The sequence below is a fragment of the Nerophis ophidion genome, linkage group LG04 (genome assembly GCF_033978795.1).
Source record: "Nerophis ophidion isolate RoL-2023_Sa linkage group LG04, RoL_Noph_v1.0, whole genome shotgun sequence".
NCBI lineage: Eukaryota > Metazoa > Chordata > Actinopteri > Syngnathiformes > Syngnathidae > Nerophis > Nerophis ophidion.
In genome coordinates, this window is record NC_084614.1 from 1 (window position 1) to 13,372 (window position 13,372).

The window sequence follows — 13,372 nt, forward strand, 5'->3', positions numbered from 1 at the left end:
AAAACCACATTTCAACAACACATACTGTCACCGCGGTGACCTCTGGAGTGCTCCACACCATTCTCCACTTGGGTGGAAGGCCACACGGCCAAAGACAGGGACAGACCCAAAAAGGCAACCAAGACTCAGATGCTCATCAGCTGCGTCTCTTCCTTTGGTTTCTCCATGTGGATTCCCATGCGGAATAGAGCCAGCAGTTTCCGGTGCAAACTTGGCCAAAACGCTCCCCAAAGCAGACCCAAAGGTTCATATAAAACATCAAGTTCAGCTCAAAACAGGAGAGACTAACAATGTAGTTGAATATCACAAGCATGCTCTGCAGTTGACATGTTTTTGGTCTATTTCTAATATCAGTGGTGCAAATTTAGTCTACACAACACAAATGTCAACAAGTCTTTCTTTGAAAGACAATACTATTTCTTAAATTGTCTACATTTTTTTAAGTATGAAGGCCAGCTCTTAATGTATTTTCAGTTAAAAAAAAGCAAGCTCATAAACATGCTTTAAAATTAAAAGATCCTTTATTGTTTTCTTCTGATAAGTACAATGGATTTAAAGTGATACAAGTAAAACAAATCAAAATAAATAAAACACTGGTTGAGAGAAGGAGAAGAAAAACCCAAAATCTAATTAAACTACTTAATTATATAAAAAGGAGACGCAAGCGCCAGGTTTTAATGGTCATCCACGATTGACCAGCAAACTACGCTGCTCTGTCATATTTACACGTAACAAACAGAAGAGTGAGAAGCCTGGAATGCTGGGAAATCGTCACAAAAAGTGTGAGAAGTGTCAGCACGCACAAATCTGGGACACAGACCAACCACAGGTGGAAGGAGACTGGGGGGGGGGGCGGTCCACTTACATCGAGAAGCACCGGGTTGTTTACAACCATTTGCCCAACCACAGAAATATGGCACAGTAAGAAAAAAGTTTCATTTAAACTAGCTATAAACTGAAACTTGTCACGTCAACGATGAGCTTTGAGTGTGTTTCTTCCCCCCCCCCCCCCCCCCCCCCCCTTCCCGGAGATGTCACAGAATCTGTGCACTCAGGAAACATCTGGAGAAGAAAGGCCGATAAAATAACAGTTAAGAAAGCAGATGTGTAACTTTAAACTTTCCCCTGCGGGACAGGAATGTGGGAATCTTAAGGAGGCCGAGAGATAGGACTTACAGCTTGCAGGTTGTTCGCCGAATCGTCGCATTAGCTGGTCGTGCGTGAACTTCACAAAAGTGTCGTATTGTTCTGCAAGAACAACAAGCACTTTTATTAGAAATGAACAAAGCCTTAATGATAACTTAATGAACAATGATTGAAACGCAGAATAATAACAGTCGTCATAGCAACAACTCCGAGACTTTGCAAGTATTCCTCTTATGAGCAGCAATAGCGATGACCTCATAGCAACGTGGATGTTTGGTAAGTGCTACAATCTTCCAACATTATTGCGTCACTACCAACCTGCCAGTTTGGAAGTCATGGTCTCCTCATACTCCTCCCGGACCTTCTCTTCCCTTTCTTTAAGCAAGCGTTCACAGATCATCCCGACTTGTTTGAGGGTAAATAGCGGCTGCTCTTTCCTTGACGGAGAACTGCCTCCAGAGGACGTCGCTGCAAGTTACAAACAAGCATCATTATTGTAAGTGTGTGTATTGCACTTATACATTCATATCACTTCTTTTAATACATAAAATTACAGGTTACCAATAGGGAACCTGATTGTGTTACAATGCATGCCCGCCTTGCTGTGGACACTTCAGTTTTTTCCTGGCCCGTATGAAATTGTTAGCATGTATTTTTTGGACTGTCAAACACTTAAAATATCTACTGGTAATCGCAATTAATCACATTTTGTTCATAGTTAACTCAAAGTTAATCTCGATAATCACAGATTGGTATAAATCTCTATTAATAAAATGTAATATTGAGCCTGCTAAAGCCTGCTAATCATTCTGTGATCGAGTACTCAACCAGAACATGTTATAAAAATAATTTCAGCCAGCCAGAAATATGCCCCAGCCCCATATTCCTAAACTGATGTGCTAGCATTTATTTAGGTGCAAATATCACAGAACATCACAAAACATCTGACAAAGCATGATTTTAATGTAAGACATTTTTTTTTGTTAATGTCAGGATTCCCCCTAAATTGCCAAAATATCTGTGGTGGCAGGGATGTAGTCGATATGATGGCATAGCATGATTTGCAATGATGCATATATTCTTTAAACAGGCACACAAATGGGAATATACATTTAAAATAAATCTGTTGAGTATGGTATTAACATTTTTCTTCTAGTGTTCTTTTTTTAAATTGACAGATAGATAGTACTTTGATTCCTTCAGGAGAGTTCCCTCAGAAATAAATATTGCTGCTTATTGTACAATGTACTTTGTTGAGATTATTTTTTTTAGAAATTTCTCCAATTCTTTGTAATTTTATTCTGTAATAAACAATTGGCAATAAATCTAGCATCCATGTTGAGTGTTATTGGTGACCCTACTCCTGTTTAGAGACTATTAGGATTCTGTAGCGCCATTGCCGTGACGGAAAGCGCTGCTGGAGCCTTTCTCGCATTAAAAGCTGCCAGTGTCTTCAATTGTGAAGATCGCTGTTCGCGGGTATATCTCAAATATATTAAAGTACGTCCACAGCGTGGAGACCCTGCCTCTGCTCCAGACACTCCTGTGCGCATGGCTGGTGGTCATTTTCCCATGATCTGAACGCACCGTGTCGTCGGAGAATGACAAAGTGTGTGTCTGAGTGAAGCACGGAGGCAGACGTGTGTGCACTGAGAACATACCTGTTGGTATTGGGCCCATTGTTAGCATAAAATCAGCCATTAAGCTAAAAACAGCGTCAGACTTTGTTTTCTCCTGGATGCTACAATACATTATATTACTTTATTTTATCATGTATGGCAGTTAATTTGAAGCCATACATTAATAAGAAACCCTATACATGGTTAAACCGGCTGTATGGTGTAGCGCTTTTATTTTGAAGCCAGAAAATTGTGCAATTGGTTTGAAAAAGTGTTTTGACATGTTTTGGTGTCGAATCAATGTCTGTTTGCAAAAAAAAAAAAGTCTCCTTTTGACATCCTGCCGACCGACCGTCTTGCATTTCTGTTGAGCTTTCATGTCACCATTCTCACTAAATCAGTCACAGTAACAATCAAAATTTTAAGTCATCACTGCACCTTGACTGTAATCTGAACATGGAAGAGAAGTACTATCCACCTCTAGAACGACGCGCGAATCAGGCATTTGCAACAGGGATGTCGCCTCTTCTCACGGCGAAAAAGTATTTTCTTGTCGAGAAAACAACTTTCCATGGCTTTGAACCTGATATTTTCATAAAGTAGACTTTCTTTTGTCTATTTCTGCTCGCTTGTGGCTTATTGGTAGCAAGTGAACTGCAGCCACTCACTAATCACTATTCATGCAATTATGTCAATGACTACTGTTAGTCATGGTTCATAAGATCAGTTGGCCATCGACATACCAAGGATTGTCCTTTTACTGCATATAAAACATTTCCTAGTGGTCTACATAACATTTAATGGTGGTTCTTTGGTCAAAATTTTACATAGATTAGGTTTTATGGATCATCTTTAAACCGCTTTTAGACTGTCTTTTCAGAATGCACCTTTTTGTGGGTGGTGTTATTTACGTGCCAAAGTCCTCCTCAAGGCCAAGCCCCATGCGACTGCAACACCACCCCCTCAGCCATCTTTTAGATTTTAGCTCTTCCATATCGAGTCTAGTAACATAAGTTACAACTATATTTATTTACGTGCCAAAGTGCTCTTCAAGGCCAAGCCCCACGCGACTACAACACCACCCCCCTCAACCATATTTTAGATTTTAGTGCTTCCATATCGAGTCCAGTAACATAAGTTACAACTATATGCTACTTTTTATTAGAAATGGCAACAGGATTTTAGCATGCATGTGCAGGTACGAGCCAGTTTGCACCACAACAACAAGAGGATAAAGAAAAACTAATTGACTACAACTTTGGACAATAACCGAATAAAAATGTTGGACCCGCACAACGCTCTTTGGGTAAACCTACCATATACGGGGATAGCTGTTGACCTTACCAAGGCAAAATATTAGGGGGTGATGCTTCGTTTTAACAACAAGATTGAGAATTTGTGGTTGCCGATACAATTCAGGAAAGATATTAGTTTGTTTAAAATTATACGATTCGAACGATTAACTTTTTAGCAACAAAAAAAAAATTAACCAGTGTAACTGAAATTCTGGATACTGTAGGTGAAGTTTCTTTTATTCCTGTTATTTCTTATGGTGGCATTAGGTATGAATGAATTATGGATAAACAAACAAGTAAACAACAATTAATGGCCAATGCATTCAAATCTTATCTGAAAAAAGTGCAACAAACACTAAGTTGAATTGACAAGAGGAAACATTTTCTGCTTTCGTTTTCAATACTTAAATATTCAATAAGTACAATAACCACAATTTTAAACGGTAGGTTTACCTGCTACTTTTGCTGTTTTCCAAAATAAAACCATAAAATTTTAACATCAAATAAGTGCAACCAACATCTCTTCAGGTTGAATAACAATGAGTTTACAGTACTTTCTATGTTTACTGTTTTGACAGAAATAATTCAAATACAAAATAAATAAATTAAGTGCAACCAAATCTCTTCAGCTTTATGGAGCAGGGGTTTACTGTTTTGACAGAAATAATTCAAATACAAAATAAATAAATTAAGTGCAACCAAATCTCTTCAGCTTTATGGAGCAGGGGTTTGACCACTGTAGCTATTAGCCATTGTTTTGATGACTAATGGCTGACGGCACAGACGGTGGGCTGACAAGACTTGAATAACATTTAACATCCTTATTATTAAGTTTTAAACTTTATATAAAGTCTGCCGTTCTTAATTAAATCCAGTGTTTTCCTATTACTAGTATCGATAAAATGTATTAATTTCCTTTTAAAACTATTTTGGATTAACACCTACCTTCCGGAAGGCAAACTTGCCGAACACAGATCGATGTAGTTTAATTTAAGAAATATAAATTGATACATTGATTAATTGTTACGCCCCTACAAAATTTGACACTAAATTCTTAAATTCCCACCATGCTCCAAAAAATCCGTTTGGAATTTGAGCCCCCATTAAAACTACAAAAAATAGGAAACACACACTGTGGGCTTGTGAAGGCGGGGCTGACCTTTGCTTGCGTCGTGAATACTTGTTTTTGTGATAGCTTGTATTTGATTACATAATAAATGTACAATACAGGACACTCCTGTTTTACCTTAAATCCACATACCAGTACTTGCTATAAGTATCACCTAAGCCACAAAATTTGCAACACAGATCCTTTCAGCTATGTCTAACTTCTTGGCAAAGCAGGTGTGTTGAAGCGGCGTAGCGATACATACCGTCACAGTTCCATTACAATTTTTTTATGAGCGAGTGCGAATCGGAAGCGCCAGATTTTCCATTCGTGGTAGGGCAAATTTTATATTTGGCCACATTAATACATGGGAAATGCCATGTGTCTGGAAAGCTCTCACGCAGGAAAGAGCGAGACATGATACATAGGAAAATTTAACGATTGTTTTTTCTTTTATATTGTCATACTGAAACAATCAGATTAATTTAAAATCAATTATTCTGAGCCCTTGTTGGTGTCCCTGCTGTCATTGGGCAGTATACATGTAAATGACCACACAGCTGGCTTTTAAGTTACTGTTGATTCAGTCATTAGGCAGGCAATGGTATCAATCTTGGTTAACTGTTTGTGCGGTCTTTGGGGGGGGGGGCTTATATGTCAATGACTGCATCCGCATTGGTCAACATTTTAGATGGTGCCGATGACAGAAGCAGGCTTTTCAGCTACTCTATGTGGAGGCTACGGTATCATTGTTGGCCCACTTGTTCTGTTTATGCAATTATGAAGCGGTTAAGATGTCACTAAATGTATCGTCATTGGCTGGCTTTGTAAAGCTACTGTTAATGCGATCTTTTCCAGCCTCATGTCAAAGACTACACTATTCAAAGTTACAGTTCGTACAGTCTTTGTGTCAAGTCAAATATTGGATCAAAGAAGAAATAGTGGTTTAATCACAAAAAGCTCAGAGGAAAGTGGTCCTTTTGAGCTTTGCAATCCGTTTTGGCATCCAAGACAAAATAGTTCATTTTAAGTTGTTTATTATTAATGTTTGTCTGATCTTGAATTAGATTGTGCTGAAAATTGTAATTTTCCTGAAGGAACTCTCCTGAAGGAATAAATAAAGTACTATCTATCTATCTATATAGGTACTAATATAACAGTGTTAATTATGTAATGTAAATAATGTATTTTATGTTTTATTATTGTTATAATTACACACAATGTGTAATCTATATGTAAATACCTTAAGGTTGTGCCTCCTACTGCAATAATTGCTGTGACACCTGTTTATTTATATGCATTGGACACACCTTCCTACTTCCCTTTTGTCCACAATGACATGAGAGGTAGGTGTCCAAGCGACGATGGAAAAGCGTATTGTCTCGTTAAGAACTTTAAAGTTTACTTTTATGTTCTGTATTATATTTGCGTAGGGGCTCGACGATGGGAGAACAAATGTATGTGTTGTATTATCAGGTATGTTTTATTTCACTGTTGTACGTAACTGCCCGTTTGTCCACAATAAGAACAAAATTGACAACAATTGGGGATAGGTTGATTGGCAACACTAAATTGACCCTAGTGTGTGAATGTGAGTGTGAATGTTGTCTGTCTATCTGTGTATGCACAGCGATGAGGGTGTGACTTATAGGATAGGTGTTTGTCATTGCACAAGTACAACGAAACTTTGTTTTCAGCACAAACCTGTTCAAGATTAGACAAACAGTGTACAGCGTTACAGAACAAGAACGCTGATGGGTCGCCATCAGGCGCCCCATAAAAGATGGGAAAAAGGTCAACGCTGGGGAAGGATAAGTAAAAAAAAATACAATCTAGGCTGGGCTCCTAATCAAAGCAGCGGAACAGAGACACACTACGGTCTTACACACACACATCCACAAAAATATACGCCACACATACACACCCCATACCCAACACAACGGCCTCGACGCAAATCCCATAGGGGTGATGAATGGTCAGCGCCTGGGATCTGCGGCCTACCACCATGACCCTGAACTACCTTCCCTCTGTTGCTAGATATCTCGAGATGTATGTTCCATCCATCCATCTTCTTCCGCTTTACCGAGGTCGGGTCACGGGGGCAGCACCCTAATCAGGGAAGCCCAGACTTCCCTCTCCCCAGCCACTTTGTCCAGCTCCTCTTGGGGGATCCCGAGGCGTTCCCAGGCCAGCCGGGAGACATAGCCTTTTCAACGTGTCCTGGTCTTCCCCGTGGCCTCCTACCGGTTGGACGTGCCCTAAACACCTCCCCCGGGAGGCGTTCAGGTGGCATCCTGACCAGATGCCCGTACCACCTAATCTAGCTCTTCTCGATGTGGAGGAGCAGCGGCTTTAATTCCTCCCGGATGACAGAGCTTCTCACCCTATCTCTAAAGAAGAGCCCCGCCACACGGCGGAGGAAACTCATTTCAGCCGCTTGTACCCTTGATCTTATCCTTTCGGTCATGACCCAAAGCTCATGACCATAGGTGAGGATGGGAACATAGATCGACCAGTAAATTGAGAGCTTTGCCTTCTGGCTCAGCTCCTTCTTCACCACAACGGATCGATACAACGTCCGCATTACTGAAGACGCCGCACCGATCCCGCCTGTTGATCTCACAATTCACTCTTCCCCCACTCATGAACAAGACTCCTAGGTACTTGAACTCCTCCACTTAGGGCAGGGTCTCCTCCCCAACCCGGAGATGGCAGTCCACCCTTTTCCGGGAGAGAACCATGGACTCTGACTTGGAGGTGCTGATTCTTGTTGTAGGCACAATACCAATGTGAGCAATTTGCAAAAGGCGCAACCGCATTTGAAAAATTTGTATAATGCGCTTTTTTTTTTTTTTCTCAATGGGGGCTTTTTGTATAATGCACAATCTTTTTGGCAATTTTGGAAATTGCTTCCAGCTATATATTGATTGTGTTGGACGTTCTGGCTACTAACCCTAACCCTTGATGCCATCTACGCAGTGTTGGGAGACTGTTTTGCTATTCTTCTGTTCGATGTAGCTTTCTGTGCAGAATTCTGCAAATTCTTCTTCAGCCGTCCTCAAACTATCCATTTGCACGGTCGCGCCATTTTCAAACAAAATCTCGTCTTGCGATATGCAAATTGTTTGCGCACAATGAAAATAACGTATAATTTGCAAAGTGCGCAAGATTGGTGAAATGCTGACAACATTCTCATTCCGGTCGCTTCACACTCGGCTACGAACCGATCTAGTGAGAGCTGAAGAGATGTTGTAATATGTATATGTGCTTTGCTTTGGATCCAGGGTGTACTCCACCTTCCGCCCGGATGTAGCTGAGATAGGCTTCAGCACCCCCTGCGACTCCGAAAGGGACAAGCGGTAGGAAATGGATGGATGTATTCTTTGTATTATCAATAAGTAAAGTGCATCTGAGCAGCGACCCATGGTGTCTGTTGTATTCCATAAAATCCACACCCAATGCAGAGGAAAAAAAACCATGGGTTACACTAATACAGTAAAGCAGGGGTGTCAAACTCATTTTAGATCGGGTGCCACATGGAGAAAAATCTACTCCCAAGTGGGGATAATTAAAAAATATAGACACCTTTCAGATTGTCTAAAAAAATAAAACAAGCACATTCCAAAACTGTACAAATCATAATGTTGTTGGGTTATTTTTACACTTACATGTTGCGGTTAGTAGTATTCTCTTTGTCGTTATTTATACTTTCTGAATCAATTATATGATGTTCAGTCAACTCATTGGTGTTAACTTTCAATCTATCAAAAATGGATGTTATTTGTGTAGTTTGCTCATTTTCCTCGACTGATGCACAAACATGTGGTTTAGTTTTATTACATACCGTATTTCCTCGAATAGCCCGCCAGGCATGTAATATGCGCCTGCCTTGAATTACTGCCGGGTCAAACTCACTCCCCAAATTTATAAGCGCATGCTTACTTTTACCACCGGGTCAAATTCGTGACGTCACAAGTGATGCTTCCCCTTTCGTCTTTTTCAAAATGGCGGAGGAGTTTTTATTTGCCATTATAGTAAACCAGGGGTCTTATTCCACAGACATACAGATCACACTAATGGTTGTGATATAAAACAACTTTAACACTCTTAATAATATGCGCCACGCTCTGTGAACCCTAACCAAAGACATTTCTGGAGAACATTGGCTCTGTAACACATAAACGCAACATAACACTTACCCAGAATGCAATGCATCCATGACTTTTGGCTATATTATACACCCGCTAGCACAAACACCCCCCCACCCCCCCTCCGTGCGTCGGTTAAGGTGGGCGGGGTTGGGGGCGCGTGTATAATAGAGCCAAAAGTCATGGATGCATGGCATTATGGGTAATTCTTATGTTGCGTTTATAATGTGTTACAGAGCCAATGTTCTCCAGAAATGTGTTTGGTTAGGGTTCACAGAGTGTGGCGCATATTATTAAGAGTGTTAAAGTTGCTTATATCACAACCATCAGTGTAAAAGGTATGGCTGTTGAACAAGTATGCGTTGCAATCTCATGTGAGAAGCAGTGAAATGCATGCGTCCAGCCGGCACGCAGACAGCAAGGTGTAAAATTGGGTGCGTTGACACGCTTTAGAGCAGTTATCCCCAACCGCCGGGCAGCGGCTGCAGAATAATCTTTTAATAATTTATTTTTATTTATCACACATAATTTTTTACTGCATTCCGCTGGTAAGCGCACTTGTGAGAAGAGGTTTTAAAGTTATTAGCGCCTGCTTACTTTTACCACATGCCTTGAATGAGCACAGGAGTGAGAAGAGGTTTTAAATTAATTAGCGCCCTGGCAGCTGTTCAAGGAAATACGTTATGTAGCATCATCTACAAAGAATTGCTATTGCGACATCTAGTGGACACATTTAGAACAGCAGTTTCTTTCATTCAAACATTTTGGCTCATTTTCCATACTTAGCAAACTCATCCTGCGGGCCGTACGTTTGACACCCCTGCAGTAAAGTGTATATTTGACCAACCTGACATGTTGGACTGGGGTGGAGATTCTGGAGAGCAGCAGCAGTCTGCTGGCTGGTAGCCTCCGGCATCTAGATGCTTCCTCTTTTGTATGCGTTTGTACTCTTGCTTGATGCTGTTGAGGATTTGTTCTAGTGGGACGAAAGCACATAATGGATCGGGGATCGACACATTCAGGTTTTTTGGGGGTGGTTTTAACGAAGTTGAACAACAGGTTGCTAAGGCCTCGAGTGTCCAACTTTGCCAGGGTTGAAGATTACCTGCGCTCAGCCTGGACGACGACTCCCCGAAGGGCGAAGGCTCCAAACTCAGATACTTCCTGGGGGAGGAGGACGACGGAGACACGGGCACACACCTTCGTCTTTTGGGGGAAGCCGGGCTCATGAGCGGATCGAAATCCATGCTCCTCTTCAGGGTAGCTCCACACGCCATTGCTTCAAACTGTTAAAAGAGGGACAAGAGGTTAAACTGTCATGTGTTTTAAAAGTCGTTAAGTGAGGTGAGCCTTCTATCACGGATTATATTCGGTTCCTCAAAACATATTCATTGGCTTATCCGGCACATGATCGTCATGTTGCGCGGCTGAGGCTAACGTTAGCGTCCTGGCGAGCCACTAATAACACAAGAAAACAAAGCTACCGATAGCTTTAGCTATTCCTTGCCAGTGGATTACGCGACGAGGTGGACTTCGACAAAAACAAACTTACCCTTTTTTTAAAAAAAGGTCGTTCGTGCTATAATCGCGGCAGTCGAGTTGCAAAAGTTGAGGAAGCGAGCAGCCAGCTGCGGGCTGACTGCCGTTGAGATAGCAGAGCTAGCTTAGCCAACGTAACTCAGCTGCTTGTTTTTGATACCACAAGCTACCCCCCCCCCCGGCTGGTGACGTCACGCGTGACCTCACTGCAATGCATTCTGGGCCATGTAGTACAGAGCACGTTCAGAGGGGGACGACGACGGCGGCGAGGCAACGTCTGATAAGCAGTTCTTTCATGCCTGACGTCAAGTCTTCGTTTCTTCTTTTTTTTTAAAGTTGTTTTTTTATTGTGACGACACGGACCGACACCGGAGGAACCACAGCCCTACTACGCCAAGCTGAGTTGATAATGAAGGCAAGTTTCCTTCCACAAGAGAGCAGTATTGCACAAAACGCTTGTACAGGCCACAAAACAGTAGGACTTGGAAATAATTGTTGTGGTGGCAACACTAAATTAGCCCTAGTGTGTGAATGCGAGTGTGAATGTTATATGTCTATATCATACCGACAGCCCTCAAATTGTATAATACAAATGTTCCTTCTTGACTGCACTTAAATGTAGAATATACTGTAGTTATTTGAATTGCCGCCGGGGCGCTAATTAATTTAAAACCCTTCTCGCTCGTGCGCTTACCAAAGGCATGCGGTAAAAGTAAGCATGCGCTAATTATTTTAAAACCTCTTCTCACTCCGGCACTTACCAAAGGCATGCAGTAAAAATGTGAGTGTGATATATGCTTGGACCTTAAATCCTACTGAATAGCTCTGAATCTTCTTCCCTTTATGCGATTTCAAATTACCAGTATTGAAATCAGCCTCCTCCATTTTGAAAATGATGACAAGGACGTGTCACTCGTGACGTCACGAGTATGACCAGGCGGTAATACTAAGCATGCGCTAATTGTTTTGCGAAGCGAGTTCGACCCGGCTGTAATTCAAGACAGGCGCATACTATATGCCCTGCGGCAATTCAAGAAAATACGGTATATAAGTTGATTTGAGACGATTTTACTTCCATAAGGATGTACACCGCCGACCGTCCGAAAGCAGCTGAGATAGGCTCCATCACCCCCTGTAACCCATGGGTGTCAGTGGCAAGAAGAACGCGGAGTTGGAATATAATTACATTGGCGGAGTTACAATGTATAGTAGGCTACCGCCACCTACTGCACCGGAGTTGTAACTACAAGCTCCTTTCACAGACAGAGTACTATTGCTTTTTGAGCGATCGAGCAAGTCAAAAGCCGGAAAAGAAAAAAAATTTTTTTTTTTTTTTTTTTTTAATCTATTTGTGGCGGCTATAATTCTTTCGTGACAGGCCGCAACAAATAAATGAATGTGTGGGAAACCCTGTACATACATATGTATATATATATATATATATATATATATATATATATATATATATATATATATATATATATATATATATATATATATATAAAGTTGATTTGAGATAATTCTACTTCCATGAGGATGTACACCGCCGACCGCCCGAAAGCAGCTGAGATAGGCTCCATCACCCCCTGCAGCCCCTAAAAGGGACAAGCGGTAGAAAATGATTGGATAGATGGATGGCTTGTACTAGTCAAAAAACAGTAGGACTTGGAAATAATTTTGGAAATAATTTTTGTGGTGGTAACACTAAATTGTCCCTAATGTGTGAATGTTGTCTATCTGTGTTGGCCCCTGCGATGAGGTGGCGACTTGTCCACAGTGTACCATGCCCACCACCCGAATGCAGCTGAGATACGCTCCAACACCCACTGCGACCCCCAAAGGGACGAGCGGTAGAAAATGAATGGATGGATAAAACTAAATTGGCCCTTGTGTTGGCCATGGTTTGTGAACGTGAGTGTGAATGTTGTCTGTCTACTGTATCTGTGTTGGCCCTGCGATTAGGTAGCAAGTTGTCTTATTTTTTTATTTGTATATCAAATTTGTATTTGTATATTTATTAATATATGTATATGTATTAATATCATATTGATATATATATTGTAGCTGAGATAGGCACCAGCGCCCCCTGCGACCCCGAACGGGAATAAGCGGCAGAAAATGGATGGATGGATATATTTAAGTTGATTTGAGACAATTCTACTTCCATGAGGATGTACCCCGCATACCGCCCGAAAGTAGCTCAGATAGGCTCCATCACCCTCTGCAACCCCCGAAAGGGACAAGCGGTAGAAAATAATTGGATGGATGGATGGCTTGTACAAACCACAAAACAGTAGGACTTGCAAATCCTTTTTGTGGTGGTAACACTAAATTGGCCCTAATGTGTGAATGGTAGTGTGAATCTTGTCTATCTGTGTTGGCGCTGCGATGAGGTGGCGACTTGTCCACAGTGTACCCTGCCCACCGCCCGAATGCAACTGAGATAGGCCCCAAAACCCCCTTAGCCCCGGAAAGCAGAGGTGTGCCGTCAAGGCCAGTAAGTCCTTCTCTGCTGGT

General features: G+C 41.5%; 1 protein-coding gene across 1 annotated transcript; it reads right to left on the minus strand.

Annotated features, from left to right (window-relative positions):
* Positions 1–502: 502 nt before the first annotated feature.
* Positions 503–11,027, minus strand: LOC133550648 (akirin-2-like). The gene is made up of 6 exons (XM_061896573.1): positions 10,869–11,027; positions 10,422–10,602; positions 10,164–10,292; positions 1,465–1,614; positions 1,177–1,248; positions 503–1,062 (listed from the first exon to the last, which is right to left on the minus strand). The coding sequence occupies exons 2-6, from the start codon at positions 10,591–10,593 to the stop codon at positions 1,052–1,054; spliced, it is 534 nt and encodes a 177-aa protein (XP_061752557.1). The 5' UTR covers positions 10,594–10,602; positions 10,869–11,027; the 3' UTR covers positions 503–1,051.
* Positions 11,028–13,372: the final 2,345 nt, after the last annotated feature.

Bases quoted from the DNA above. Each gene is read 5' to 3' on its own strand.
- LOC133550648 (XM_061896573.1), bottom strand. From the start codon at position 10,593: ATGGCGTGTGGAGCTACCCTGAAGAGGAGCATGGATTTCGATCCGCTC. The intron at 10,293-10,421 runs GTAATCTTCAAC...TCGTCCCACTAG, and splicing joins GTCGTCCAGGCTGAGCGCAG to AACAAATCCTCAACAGCATC. The intron at 1,249-1,464 runs GTTGGTAGTGAC...TTGTTCTTGCAG, and splicing joins CATGACTTCCAAACTGGCAG to AACAATACGACACTTTTGTG.